At 29.0% G+C, this 16284-nt stretch overlaps 1 protein-coding gene across 1 annotated transcript; it reads right to left on the minus strand.

The window, feature by feature from the left end:
* Positions 1 to 4936: 4936 nt before the first annotated feature.
* LOC137807965 (putative inactive purple acid phosphatase 27) lies at positions 4937 to 12026 on the minus strand. The gene is made up of 12 exons (XM_068608845.2): positions 11533 to 12026; positions 10846 to 10940; positions 10590 to 10659; positions 10370 to 10492; positions 10058 to 10150; positions 9697 to 9826; positions 8742 to 8823; positions 8529 to 8661; positions 7508 to 7713; positions 7294 to 7419; positions 6645 to 6954; positions 4937 to 5459 (listed from the first exon to the last, which is right to left on the minus strand). Exons 1-12 carry the CDS (start codon positions 11734 to 11736, stop codon positions 5154 to 5156), a joined length of 1878 nt encoding a protein of 625 aa, XP_068464946.1. The 5' UTR covers positions 11737 to 12026; the 3' UTR covers positions 4937 to 5153.
* Positions 12027 to 16284: the final 4258 nt, after the last annotated feature.

Raw genomic sequence — 16284 nt, forward strand, 5'->3', positions numbered from 1 at the left:
ATTGATTGAATGCTATTTGATCTCATTTTATTAATCAACCAACTTGCTGGTCAAGGGTCTATTTCAATCTCATCTTCGCATTTTATTTTATTTTTTAATTTCTGCTAGAATCATTTTGTTGAACTTTTTTTTATATTACTTTTTCTAATCAATCCATAAATACTTTTACTAGGGAGTGATCTTTTTTAAGAATTATCATTTAAATTAGGACACGTGTTACTTAAATTATTATAATCTTAAGCAATCCTAACTTGAATTTGATCTTATAAATATCGAATTTTGGCACACAATTTCAAAAAATAACATTGTTTTAATGTAAATAATTATATATATATATAGTTTTTCCTTTAATTTTATAAATTATACTTCCTTTATTCTCTTTTAATATAGTAAATCTTTTCATCATTAATAATGAAACTTTTACTTTTCTCTTCAATTCATTTTTATTTAAAATTAAAAATAACCTTAAGCTAGAAAACCTCTTTAATTAATATATATTTCTTAATGTTAAATAACTCATTCATGTTGATTATAACATATTTATTATGCTTCTAAAAAATAATGGAAAATGAAGCAACCATTTGAAATCTTATCCGCATAACATATTCATTTTCAAGCTTTGATTAATTTATTATTTTGAATTTTTATTCTCATTATGGTATTCATTGACGTTTTAGTGTGCACTTCGATAAAGTTTGTAGTGATATTTTTCTAATGAAAAATAGACCTATATAAATAGAAAATAAAATATAAATATGAATATTAGTATTGTTTTAAAAATAGAAAATAAAGTAAAATATAAGCTTTTTATTCATTAAAATTAACAGTTTATATATAATCGTTATAAATACTAAAATTTTATTGTTTTTACAGCAGATTAAATTTTTTGTTCAAATTTATAATTTTGGTATTCCTCATCGGTTTCTTTTAGTTAATGAGAAACGAAGAAAAGAATAAGAAAAGAATATAGATGTATAAATATTAATATTAATTTATATATTATTATTAATATTTTTTGGAAAAAATTGACAAAAAAAGTATTAATTTATTATGGATTATGTATAATCCATTATGAAAGTTTTATAATTAATTATGTTTTTGTTGAAAACATAATTGAATAGGTTCTTAAAAAATATTTTCATCCTATAGTAACTAGTAATGCATTCAAATATAATTATTAAGATAGTAGAAACATACACTCCACTAAAATTTATACTCTGTTTTAACTCTTTTATTATCTAGTTGTGATTAGAAAACAATGGATTAACTTAATGATTAAGAACTATGCACTCCCATAAATGTTGTAAATTTTCTATTTCTATAAAAAAAAACCACGTTGTTGGAAGAAATTTGCATTTAAATGAAACCATTCCTTTAATAATTTATTTATTTATATATTATAATTTGATTATATCTTAAAAATAAAAAATACTAACAGTGATATATAATAAACTTAAGTTTATTATAAGCATTAATAAATTCTAATAATATATTATAATATTAAACTTTAAATCTAATTTAATTTTATAAATTAATTTAATAAAGTGAAATTTAAATCTTCATTATATATTATAATTTAATTATGTTCTTGTGTAAGGGTCATGGTCTGGAAAACTACTGAGAAGATGCGTCTTTTTTCTTTCTGTCGGTTGGTCGCGTTGCTCTCCAATCTCCTTTGCTCGTTATTCACCTTCGTTTTGTAGCCTCGGTCCTCGGTACTTCTCGTAAACACCGAATTAGCTACCTGCAGAAGGTGTTCCGACGCTTAAGTCGACAAAAGTGTTCGGTACTTAGCCGTCAGAGTACTGTTGATAATGACGTACCTGTTTCTTAGAATATTAACTATTTATATTACTTATGATGGACTTTTCTTATTGGGTCAGGTTAAGGGGTTAAACCGTGTTTAGGACTGAATTACCTAGTTTCCAAACATGAATTAATTTCGCTGACCTTAATTGAGTGTAATTGGATCGACGTGATAGACGCGTGCTATAACTACGCTCCGTTGACCCTCATCGATACAAATTATATTTATAGTTGATGTAAAAATATTGATAAAATATATTATATATTTAAAAAAAATATCAAATTTTTAAAAAGTATTAGAAAATTTTCTCATTAATTCTTTTAAACGTAACCTTTAACGAAGATGTTACACACCTCTCTAATTCTTAAATAGATATTGCTTTCCTTTTGTTTTTAGTAAATGACATTCATCTTATTTGTACCTTTGAAAAAAATTATAATTATCTCTTATTAGATTTAAATAATTTAATTTGGTTAAAAAAATATTTAAATATTTATGTTTTTAAACTTTAAATATTAATTTTGTATTGAAGTTTTAACTAATATAATATGTTTGAATAAAGCAAAGAAAGCAAGAACCGTTTCCTTAAAATTATAAAAACGTCATTTATATAAAATATTAATATCTATTTAAAATGGGAGAAAATATATGTATTATCTTATTAAAATATAAAAAATTAATGTTCATTTTTAAAACTAAACTGATGAAAGTTTTTTCCTCTAATTAAACTTGAAAACTCGAAACTCAGCAATATCCGTGATAACAGATTCTGGGATTATATATGAAAATATTAAAAAAAATTAGGAAGAAAATTTGTAGCATGAGCACGTGTGATAATATATTGTCCTATTTATTTACCTCTTAAATATATTTTTAATAATAAAATTAATAAAAAAATATGACATAGACTTCTAAGAATATATTTATGTAACACGTGTCCTTTAATATATTACTTTTTCATATGTCCTTCCATATTAAATAAAACATAAGATTTCATTTAATTTTATTCTAATAATAAGTTTCACTTAAAGATAAGTAAGTTTTTTTTTTAATTCCATAATATTTTTTAATAATAAAAGAAAATTTAATTTTTTTTTTATTTTACAGGTTTTGACTTTTTTTTAAAACAACTCAATATTCAACACTATTTAAAATTTATTAGATAAAAAATTTAGAATAAAAAATAATGAATCATTATGTTAACTAAATTAGGTATTATTTATAAAGTAAAAAAGTTATTAATATTTAAAGTAATTTTTATTTTATAAACTATTTTTAAAATGATATTTAATTAATTATTATTAATATTTTAGTTATTAACTTTATAATCTAAATTAATTAATAACTAATTAAATATATAAAAAAATCATTTAAATAAATTATTTTCAAAAGTTAAAATTATAACTTGAGAGTTTGCTTGAATTAAATAAAAACATTTGGTAAATATTTTCTCTAATTTATAATATTTTTTAAAATGTTGACTCTGAACCGTGTGAAATGAGTGTAATAAAGTGATGATAAAAGTAGCCGACGTCATTTATTGCAATAAAGTTTTGTTGTTAGTGATAACATTATCTAGATAGGACTTGAAATAATACCAAAATCTTGCAACTAATTATTATTTTTCTATTTACTTTGAATGTTTTAATAAAAGTTATCATTCACCATCGTTTAATATTATTTATTTTTATGAAATTATTCCTTTAATTTTGCTTTATTTATTTATTATCTTTTAAATAAAAAATTAATCTTTAGACAAAAAATGATAAAAGTTTAAAATTAAGTGAAACCTAAAAGTTAAAATAATAATTACATAAAATATATTCTTGTCCATATAATTAAATTAAATTTTATATAAAAAATCATATACATATGCGTATAATGTATTTAACCAGTGATTTTAATAGTGTATATATAGTTTTAGTTTATCAAAATAAACTTGTATAATAAAAAGCTTATTTTATATTACCAGTTTTTTAAAAGGAATTTTATATTGACCAGTTTGTTGAATAATTAATCATATCTAAGACTTGTAATTGAGTGAGTCAATTTAGCTTCCAATAAAAAAAATTAAATTTGAGGTTTCAACTGTTTTACTATTTTTTTTTTCCAAACATATCCAAGCTCCAACTTGAAAAACTTACTTCAGAGATCCAGTTCCAAAGTTTAATTTTCGATAAGATTCAAGATATTCATCTAAATATGAACAAACTCTCGTCAAGGGCTACTTCTTCTTGCACCCCATAAGTTCTTTCAGCACCTCATTGTAAATATGAATTACCGTTTTTTCTTTCAGTAAATAATTAAAACTTCAAAATCCTACACTGTTACATACCTTATTCTTTCTTGTTACATTGAAGGATTTTTGTGTGGTTTTTGACACAATTTGTATCTTTTGCGGTGCATTTGTGATTGAATGGTTGAAAATGTTAGTTTGAGTTCTTTTTCATTCTTCTCTTGCACTGGTTTATGAGTGATCATTGTGCTATTGAATTTTTTCGGTTTCTAAAAAACCTGTTGAATTAAATCGGAAGGCAATATTGAATTGCAAATTAAATCCGAATCATGTAATCCATAAGCAATTATTTTAAATAACATATTATGAATTACGTAAACGCAAACTAGAAGTTAATATTGGACCTGGAATCACCTTACCAATTACATAATTCAAAATTAAATTTAAAATTTATGTATCTTTCGGATTGGATAATTCAGAAGGATATTTATGAAATTAACAAATTTATGGGTGCTGCAAGAACATATGGAAGTAAATGGGGGTGCAGGAAGAAGCAGCCCTCGTCAAGCCCTTACGCACATTTCACAAACAGTAACACTTGTTCCAAGACTTTGGTTGTAAGTTATAACTTTCAACAGTTTTCTTCTGGGGTTAATGCAATAACATCTTCAAGCATAACTCACCATTTAGATGTAGAAACTCCTTCATTTGACACAAATGAAGAATCTCTATTTAGGGACAGCATTTAGTCCAATGTAAATTCTAAATTTTTTTAGGTCTGGCCAATTCCTCCCAAAAGAAGTATAACACTCCTTTGAAGAGTTTATCATAATTACTTTATTTTCCTTCTGCAGGAATTTTCTTCTCATAAGAATATAAACAAAATATAGATGTATAGTAATAATACCGATTTTTTTTACTGTGAAAAACATTTTTTACGTGTTTGTGCATCCATTGCACTTCACTTCATATATTTATAGAGGAGTTTCACCTTGGCACAACATGCTGCACCGTAAAATGCAGTTGGGTTTGAAAGAAAAGACATAAGAAAATGTTCACTTTTTTTTTAAGAAAGAAAAGGCATTAGAACTTGCATGTGAGTAAAGCAGTTCAAGTTGTAGAAGTGGTTGCTTCGCAGCCATCATGCACACAGGCTAAAACATCTCTGTAATCCCTTGAAACGGTGAAAGAATCATAGACCTTTCCATCACTGCTTTTCTTGTATTCAAAGAGGAGAGATGAATGATTGAATGCTGTCAACTTGACAAACCCAAAGTCATAGTCTCTGTAAAGACTCCACTTAGGGGTTACTTCACTGAAATTTGACAAGTGACTTCCTGCACCTCCAGCAACAACATGAATTGTTCCATTCACAACACCAGAATAGTGAGACCTTTCATCATTCACACATTGATTCTGCATATGGATTTTGTTCATAAAAACATTGGCATTAGTATGGAAGCTGTTAAAAGCTCACCATCATAACCGTAGTAATAGCAAATTGTTGAAAATTCTGTTTTTTTAACTGCAAATAAGTGCACGTGATATTTTTAGGTAACTGCTCATAAAATCATTTAAAAGTCAGTTACTGCAAGTACTATAAATGTAATTGTTAGCAATGATAATAAAATATTTTCCTCTGATCTATTCTAAAAAACCAACCATTGGTATCAGAGGGAATCTGTGAGAGGTTAGTATAGAGTGCATTAATGGAAGGAGGTTTCAATTTTTCAGCAATGGCACCACCTGTCTTTGATGGAGACAATTATCAAATGTGAACTGTTCGTATGGAGACCTACCTAGAAGCCATTGGATTTATGGGAAGTTGTAGAAGAGAAAATTCAGTAACTTCCAGAAAATACTGTGGTACAAATAAAATCACAGAAGGAAAAAAAAGATGTGGAATGTAAGTGCGGAATCTAATCAGGAAGTTTGAATTGCAGAGAATGGAGGAGTCAGAGAGTACTTTGACAGACTTCTAAGCATTGCCAACAAAGGCTTCAGGGTGTTTAGAAATCTGTCAGAGTACTCTTTTACGGATCCTGACTCCTTCATTCTCTGCAGTTCAAACTCCCTTATTAGATTCAGCACTTGCATTCCATGTTTTTGCCTTTGATCTTTTCATCTTCTTTTCCTTCTGTGATTTTATTTGTGCCAATTTTCTGGAAGGGACTGAATTTTCTCTTCTACAACTTCCCATGAATCCAATGCATCTAGGTACTGCATACGAACAACCCACATTTGATAATTGTCTCCATCAAAGACATTACTGAAAAATTGAAACCTCCTTTCATTGATGCACTCTACTAACCTCACAGATCCCTCAAGAAGATTGCTCTGATACCAATTGTTGGTTTTTTAGAATAAATCAGAGGAAAATATTTTATTATCATTGCTAACCATTACATTTATAGTACTTGCACTCTTAAAAAATTAAAAAATGAATGAAGCAACCAACCATAGACCATTTCAATAATTTGATAAGGATAAAAAAAAACACCCATGAAAAGCATACAATGAAAGTAACAAATCATTAACTTTTCAACTGCGCAAGTTAGTTTGAATTAAATAAAGTCATGCATATTAGGCTCTTATCTTTACCTGATATATGGGGCATGTCCTTTCGTAGTTATGGACATGGCCATAAAATGCAATATCTACTTTATATTTCTGCCAAAGTCTCTGCAAACTTTCCCTTCCCATGGGCTCTTCAAATGAGCTCTCCATGGCATACCAAAAATCAGAAGAATATCCGAGCACACGATGAGCCACAAAAATCAACCAGGGTTGTTTCTGTCTATCTACTGTTGCAAGACAATGCTCAATGAATTTGTATTGTTCTGTTCCTTCTCTCCAATCATGTTCACTGTCAGCTATGCAGAAATGAAACATGCCATAATCCGTCGCGTACCTACATATTTAGAATCTCATTTTTTATATGTCATGAAAAATAAGACTACATTCTATAACTCACAGTTGTTCAGTTTAGAATATCAGAAGTAAAACATTCTTATATCACGAGTCATTTTATGAAAACCTCTCTCACCGAGTTTAAATTAATTCAACTAAACCACTTTTGTAACATAAAACATATTCATGTAAAACTTAATTAAATTTAGCAGTGATATGTGAATCAATTAGCTTGTATTGCAATCAAAATAGCTTTACAATCATTATAGTACTGACAAAGCTCTTGATAAAAGAAGAGATTTTACATAAATTTGATTTTTTTTCATGGAACTGAATGTACCAAAAGTTTGCTCTGTTCTCGGCTGGAACAAAAAACATGTTCTGGGCCAAAACTCCACATTCGCCACCTGAATCTGTAGTGTTATAAAAGGATCCTGTGTTGGGCCAATCACGTTCGTGATTACCACTGCAGGATTATCAGACAATTCTAGTTTAATATATAACACATGAATTTAATTTAGTTGCAAATAGAAGTTGTGGACAATAGGACAAACCTGGCAATCATATAAGGAACTGTTGATGCAATTGGTTCCACTTGAGCAGTGAATTGGTCCCACTGCGAGATGTATCCGTTTGCATAAGTTATATCTCCTATGTGGAAAACAATGTCAATATTTTCTAAATCCTTGATGAGCTGGCCAGTGGTGTTAAGCGAACCAGGTTGATAGTCATTATACTCATTTGAACCATCGCGCTCAGCCTGAAACAAAATGAAAGAAAATCAAATGCTTTTATCGATAATCATTCTCAACACAGCTTACAACTTCATCATTTTTAACCTGATCATTTAGCCATTCATCAGCCAGAAATTTACACGGATTCCAAATTTTCAATTCTATGATTACATTACTTAGCATAATTGACTCTATAATTGGCTTCTGTTGAGTCCTCCAAGGAAAGAATGCCCACTCCTCTACCCCACAAAACAAAACAAAAGGTCAAAAGAAAAAGGATAAAAAAATTAGAGCTCTTTTTTGGTATTATGGGCATAGAATGCAACATGAGAAATCAAGCCACAGAAGTTACTTGGGTAAAAGTCAATAAATGATGACAACTGTGTTATGTAGCATTGTAAGAAACGCTTGAATTGATCAATCAATTGCAGAGTAAATTAAAAAATAATGCTTCATCAGCAAACAAGGGTCAATAAAAGAAACAATTGTAACCAAATGCAGACATCCCAGATAGACAAGAAAGCAGCCAATGACTTATTTTATTTAATAAAGAAGCTTATGACTATTTAACCTATGTAATTCCACTCTAACAGTTTATGATAATATCATTGTCTGACAGTTTATGATCTTCAAGATTGTAGAGAGAAGAGAAGATATTTAGAGTAGAGTGATAAAAAATAAGTAGAGATGGTAAAAAGGTTGAGTTATTTTTCTTCATAAATCCATCACAGGTAAATATTCTTACTTCGTTCATATGCATAAATATGCCTATAATTGCACTTAATTAGAGCACACTTGGTTCTTCCTCTCAAAGAAAGTTTGAGTGTTCTTCTTACATTACCTTCCCCATGTCACCAAATATGATAACACGTTGTAGTGAGTCCTGTCCAGGATAAGGTGATGACTTAAATGAATATTTCTTGCTCCAAATATAAGAACCATTAGACAGTAGATGCCCTAATCGATAGGTATACCTGAAATGATATTATATATATTTAAAAATTATAGAACAAGCATATTGTGGTATAAAATAAATGAATATCTGAATGCATACACTAAGTTTGGCCAAAGATTTTTTAGAAAACTTGTGTGTATGAAACCAGGGTCACGCCACCCAACAGTTCGTGCAGGTGAACCTGCAAGTGAGAATAACCAAAGAACCACATTATAGAGCTATACAAAAAGCCTACTTCCAATTTGTCTAGAAAGAAGATCCATTTTCAAAAGAATAAAAAAGCAGCAATCTGTATATGAGTTTCCAACATATAACTAAGACAAAATTAACATTTCAACATTTAATTGCTCCCAGTTGCTGGAGAACTACAACTCTTTTGGTGGTAAGCTTTAGGTGACGTGATGAAATGTCGCAAATTGTACAGAGATCATGAAAAGTGAGATTTTATGGTTATTTTAACAGGAAAACCATTACTGGTTATGGACTAGCTTACAGAAAATCACTTCTATTTAAACTTCGATTTTTCAGTTCTTTGTCTTACCCTCCCACCCTCCATTTCATAGGATGCTACTCTAGTATAACTTCCAGGAATAGAAGCTTGTTCTCCTTAGTATATTTTCAAGACACGTTATGAGGAACATTATAGAAGGGGCAGTAAAGAGAGGAGGGAGGATGTAAATAAACATTAGATTTCAGTTTATTCAGTTTCAAAGTAACTAGAACAGTAAACCCGTGTTTTGCATGATCAAGGTTCAAAGTGAACAAACAAGCCAATTTTAATAAAAATGCAGATCGAAAAGAGAGAAAGAAAGAACGACAGTGCAGGGTGGAAAAGTTTGACACGAGGCTGCATAAGTTCAACTCTGGACAGTTTTAATATAACAACACTAAAGACTGATGCTCATGATGATTCCTAGTAAGGGTTTAGACAATTTACAGAATGCTAAGCAAAAAATCATTTAACAGTTAGGTTTCTGAAAAATATTAACTGGATCAGACCACGTATGCAGTAAAAAAATGTTGTGCGATGGCATTATGACAAAATAAACCATACCACACATGCTGTCAGGACCAAATGTCAATGTTCCGGCAGGAGATTGCACTTGTGTTTTACCCTTAGAACCCCACTCAACAAAGGGTATAGCTTCATTTATTTGATATCCACTAGTCCAGGTAACTGTCATCTGCATAAGCAGGCCGAACAATTCTGAAATCATTTCGTAGTCGTAATAGCATCAATTCCTATTTCCATAATATTATGTCAAATTATAAAATCTAGTGATATCATTCATCACTGGAGGGTTGTACTCAAAATCTATTAAATCTATACATGTTGCCTTATGATAATTGCTAGTTGTGTGCTTCATATATAGGAATTGCATCAGATAAGAGAAATCATATCAAGGTAAACTTACTTCATCCCAAGACTTCCCCTGAGCAAGTCGTGGATACAGAGGCACCTTAGGATTGACAAACGATATGAAATTGGAAACTGCAACAAGCTTAGGCTGCATTGTTCAATCAGATCACTCCAACTCAGCCATAAAATCATATACATACTCTGAATGAAGATAGGGTGGTTTGGTATTGAGTGCTAAGTGTAATATAGTGGCAGTTTTCACAGGCAATGCTACATCTAAGGTGAGAATCAATTAGCATGTGCATGATTTAGTAAGAATGGGAGGGAGATAACAAATATAAGAACAGTTGAAAGAGTCTGGAAGTACATTTAGTAGTCCGCCTGAAAATAGAGCAAAGGAGAAATCTGCACGTTGATTGATCAACTGGAATTTCAAAGAAGCTTTTCCTGTCTTCCAATAGTGTGAATTGGAGTAATTCAAAAACTTGAACTGGTACAAAGTTTCAAACAAACAACATGAGAAATGCGTCACTTAAAAAATTAATCTAAACTGCATTTTAATTCAATCAGACATCTATGACACATACCTTAACTGGGGCTGAGCATATATACGGAATCTCTTCTTTTGGATTACTCACAGGTGGACATGTTGATGAACTGCCATTAGAAAATAACACTATCATTTAGTTCTTCTAGCAACAATTAGAAGCACAGACTTTTGAAATAACTAGATTTGAAAATTTCAGTTATTGAGGAGCACTGCTTGGTAAAGTACAGAGTTGAGTTCCAACTTCTATGCAATATTCAACATAAGTCCATCAAGAGAAGATGTGTAATTATTACTTGAGATTTGCAGGAGAGAAAACTCCAACCCAATCATCTGCAGCAGATGGGGCAGGGTAATCAATATCTACTGTCACCCATTGAGTATCCTCACCCTGAAATCATACACATCAAATTACAAATGAGTAAAGTTCAAGACACAACAGAGATTAAATGGTTGGAAATTTTACATTCAGCCAAACTATAAGGCTAATCATTTATAAAAATGAAAAAAATTCATTGGTATTAATTAACTATGACAGTGCTCTTATTTGCAAACAGTGTAACAATACATACACTAATTATAAAATTTCCAACTCACTATTCCTAACTGTAATAGTCTCTTTTTTGTTCAATAAATCTATTCTCTTCTTATGATCATCCCTTGATATAGTAAAGGTTTATATTATTCTTTATAAATAAAACTGAACAGACTTTAATCATCTCACCTTTTTGTCTATGATGACGATGAGATTTTTTAAAAACAAAATTAATTTACCACCTCTTATAATACACCTGTTGACTTTCTTCCTCTTTCTTGCATTAACTTTAAAGTTCAGATTAGCTTTTCAATAGTAGGCTATCTAATAATGTATCTTCTATTCAGTGAAACTTAATCCAAAATTATAAAATTGAAGCAATAAAAAAAGTTGTAATTTTTTACGGCCCTCTTGCTAAATTAGCGAAGTTTAAGGAAAATGTTGTTACCTTTGTACCGAGAAGCGACGGGGCGGCAGTGATGGAAGCGCCAGTGTGGAGTGACACAACAGCTTTATGGATAGCAATCTTTGACAGTGGTTGGTCCCCAAAGCCATGAATATGAGCAAAACAAAAAACGATGTTGAAGTTCAGCAACCACGCCACCAGCGGTACCAGATTAATGTTAAGGAACCCTTCTACCCTCATCTTCATGTGCTACTGTTTGTTTTGGCAAATTCAGAAGAGTTATATGCTGTTTGGATACCCAGAATTATTCCACTTTGACTTTCTTCTATTTTGTGTTTCTTTTACTCAACTCTCTCTCGAACATGCTTTGGCAGTAGAAAGATCAAGAATTTGTTACTCTTATCATTGAAGACCTGAAGAGATTATGAAATGTTAATTTTCTCCAACAAGAAGCCTTTTAAGTCAAAATTATGACTAGTAACATGTTTGTTTTTCTTAATCAACTTATTCTGGTTAGTCTCAGTCACGGACATTTTAATGCTCAGAATATAAGATAAATTGCAAATATTTACCCCCCTCGATGGCAACGAATGCTTTCTTTGGATTTAGTTGGTCGGTGCTGAACGTTCGTTGAACTTTACTTGGCAACATTCATTATCTTTGCTATTTTTTTGTTAAAAATAATATAGTTTTAACTATATTTTATAACGATATATAATAGAGTTTCCTATGATCTGAAAAAGAATGAAAACAATATAACAAAATTAAAACAATAAAATAAAAACTAACTAGAAAAATATTCAACCTGAAAATTAAAAAATATACATTTATATGTGTTTAGAATATTTGAGTCTATATAATTATTTTTTTATTAAAATATAATTTAATATAATATAAATAAATAATAAATATAGATATCTTATTTTTATATGATAAACAAACTTCCATAAAATACCAAATAATATACCTATGCATTTTTATTTATAAAATGAGTTAATAATAAAAATACAACTATACACCATGATAATGAAGTGTTTTTTTATACTACTACTACTCATAATAATAATAGCATTAGCATTATGAATATAATTTGCGACCACATTTATAAATAATATGAAAATCATACAAGAATAAATCAATCAGAAATAATGTCGGATGTAACACATATATAAATTCACAGTCTTGATGCGTATAATCAAATAAAATTAAGTATTCTAAAATTGTAATTATATATTCTAAAAGTATATTTATAAATTATAGAGTCTGGAATTAAAATTTAAAATTTTATTGTTTATTTTAGAATTAAATATTTAAAAGTCAATATACATTTCAGATATAAAATTTCAAAAGTCTATTAGTAAGAGTTCTAAAGCTTATTTTGATTAATTAATATACATAATCAAAATGGGTATTTGGATTTTGAATTAGAATTTAATAGTTACTCATTAAATACTGAGATATGGTTTGAAATTTAAACATTATTAATAACAAGAAAAAAAATTCAGATTTTCTGAAGGAATTTGGAAATTTTAGTCATATCACACTAGGTTTCTTGTAAAATGAATCACGTATATCCGTAATAAGATAGAACTCTATAGCTATGGATATTACTATAATGTGTGATTAGCAACACAATTTAAAGAAACCAAAGTCTAAAAACAAGGCTACCCAAATTGACACTTTAGTTTGATGTTTTGGATTGATGTGCAGAAACTTGATTTAAGAAGAAAAAGAAAATGATTTTGTGAGATTTGAGGATGAAATTTGGAAATCTTACAAGATAGTGAATACACGATACTTAGCCTGAAAGAGGAATGAATAATTGTACTTTGTTTCAACCTCTTCCACTAAATGAGAGCATTGCTAAGTCAGACAAAGACTAATAAGAGCAATCACTAGTCACTAAATAAGGTTGGAATATTGAGGAAGAGGAAAACCTTGCAAATATTTGAGATTTTTTGCACCCTTTTGTTTGATGTTCCACCATACGATAAGTCATACCAACAACTAATGAGCTTCAATTATAATATTTCAAATAATATTCAACTTTTTTTAAATAATATTTGTTTTGGTTTGATACCAAAATTTGAAATACAAAATGTTTCCAATAGAAATAATTAAATATTTCAACTAAAAAATTATACAAAATCATGTTTTCTAACATAAATTTTTTATCAACAATAAAATAAAACTAAACTATCTATATTGAAAAAGGAAAATAGTTTATTATTCTCTTAACTTTTGGGTGTCATCCTGTAATGATAGAGATTGATAATTAAATACATAAAATATTTTACCTTGTGATTATACCGTGATCATAAAGTTAAAATATAAATTATGTGATTATACCGTGATCATAAAGTTAAAATATAAATTATGTGATTATACCGTGATCATAAAGTTAAAATATAAATTATCTTATATTTAGATATGTTACTTTTGTCTAGGAGTCGATGATACCTAGTACGCTTTTTTCATTTATAGATTTTGAGTCTGACATAATTTTGAAAAATAACAATCTCAATAAGTCATTTCACAAAATATTTTACAATAATAAAAGTATGAACTTATTAATAAACACCTATTAAGAAGCTATATTTTCTCAAATCTCTTCATCATGATCACTCCTGATAGCATGCATGTCGTCCACTTCATTGTCCATATTGACAAAAAAATGTTCTTGATGAGAAAGACAACATCTCCTGCATATCTAGAGAGTCATCGTCGTGAGTTATATGAATGCTTCTTCCCTCAAAAGTTGTCATTAGATTGATTGTTGACATAAAATATTTGTCTTGCTTGACGTGTCAGAATAAATGGTCCATTTGTATACCTATCTTGTTTAGATCCATTAAAGTAAATATCGTAGTCATCTGTCCACATACTTGTATTGTCATCTATCCATTTACACTTGAACACTGACATTCTAAAAGTCACATAATCAATTTTTCAGATGTTATATATGACTCCAAAGTAACTCATATGTTGTAATGAGTTTTTTTGTCTTTAGAACTAGCAAAGTGCACAACCTCAGTTTGAATGATAATCTCATTATTTTGAACTCTATTTTTGTCATCTTTTATCTTAGAATAGAAATAGAATTTGTTAATGTCTTATCCACCATATGTAATCACGTCATTATTAGGTCAACGTGCAAGTCTCAATAGTGTATATAAAACATTAGGTTCATTGTAAACATTTTTCTTAAACAAAGCTAAGAATGTCATGTTTTGTTCATTCAATGTCCAATTTTCATTTATCTAGGGGTGTGCTGCCTTGATTTCTTGAAGTGTTGTGAATGTAGGGAATAACCTCATCAATGTTGTTCAATATGTACAAATGTGGTTGATCCACTTTTTTTTTTACTTACATTCTTAATCTTCACATTTGAGTACTTTTACCTTCACATCTCCCATCATGTCGAGTCTTAGGAATTTCTATTGGTTTAACCAAATCTAGTTGTGCTTTAACTCCATCTTCTATCTTTCCTTTTATGCTGAGCAATGTTCCAATTACACTATCGCAAATATTTTTCTCAACAAGCATCACATTTATACAATGCCTAACATTTAATTTGTACCAATATGGAAGAATAAAGAATATTGATCGTTTCTTCCAAATATTCTTCTCAATTGTCTTCTTTGTGTCTTTCCGAACACAATGTTAATGTTTTATACATGCTTATATACTTGTTGACCATTGTTGGGTGTCGATGCAACTTTATCGTCTTAACATTCATTAAATGTTTTCTTCAATTTATGACGGTTAAACACATATATTATAAAATTTCTTATTTTTATATTCGTTAGTAAAATCAGTCAGTAATATAAATCCGCTGACAATTAAAAAATTATCGACATACTCAAATTTGTCAATATTTTTTTATCGATAAATCAATCATTTCTTGTAGTAACTAATATAGTAATTTTATATCGGTTATTTGAAAAAGAAAATACCAGCCACTATCGCTCCTTTGTTTGTTTTCTTGTATTGGCGAAGATCACCACTACTCTGTTGCTACTGCCTCCGCCATCGCTGCCTTAGGGTTTAGAGTTTTCCTTCTTTTAAAAAAAAAATCAAATAAGAATGCGGCTATTAGCCGCATTTATAAATGACAACTATTAGTTGTCTTTTTATCTCTTGTATTTATAACTACGTGTACAACAAATGCAGTTATAAAGCCACCATTTTAAATCAAAAATAGTTGCCGTCTTTTAATATTTCTTGCACCAGTGAGGTGAAGAGAGGAATATAAATAAATATGGTATTTCTCTATCTAGAAGACAAGAAAAAAGAACTTCCTAAGTTACAAAAGGCACATAACATTTTGCTAAGCTCACCCACTAGCTACTTGTTTTAGAGTTCTATTTTTAGGTAATTTCTTCCTTCACCTTGGTACATTTCTTTTGTACATCGTAACTATAAAAGTTCCCAATCATTTTTATATTGTATAATTTATAAGTCAAAATTATATTTTAGATTGCATAATCTAGAAGTAATTTCTTTCGTAAAAAAAGACTTATAGATTGCACAATTTAAAGTCATTTTTTACTTCTAAATTACACAATTCAAAAATCATTTTTGACTTTCAGATTACACTATTACGAATTGTGCAATTCAAAAGTCGAAAACAACTTTCAAACTATGCAATTTAAAAGGTCATTTTTTAGAAGAAAAAAAATGACTTCATATTGTATTATAATTCAAAAATCATTTTCGACTTTCGTATTACACTATTCCAAATTGTGCAATTCAAAAGTCGAAAACAACTTTCAAACTATGCAATTTAAAAGG

The sequence above is a fragment of the Phaseolus vulgaris genome, chromosome 3 (genome assembly GCF_051622355.1).
Source record: "Phaseolus vulgaris cultivar YP4 chromosome 3, ASM5162235v1, whole genome shotgun sequence".
In the NCBI taxonomy this organism is placed as follows: domain Eukaryota; kingdom Viridiplantae; phylum Streptophyta; class Magnoliopsida; order Fabales; family Fabaceae; genus Phaseolus; species Phaseolus vulgaris.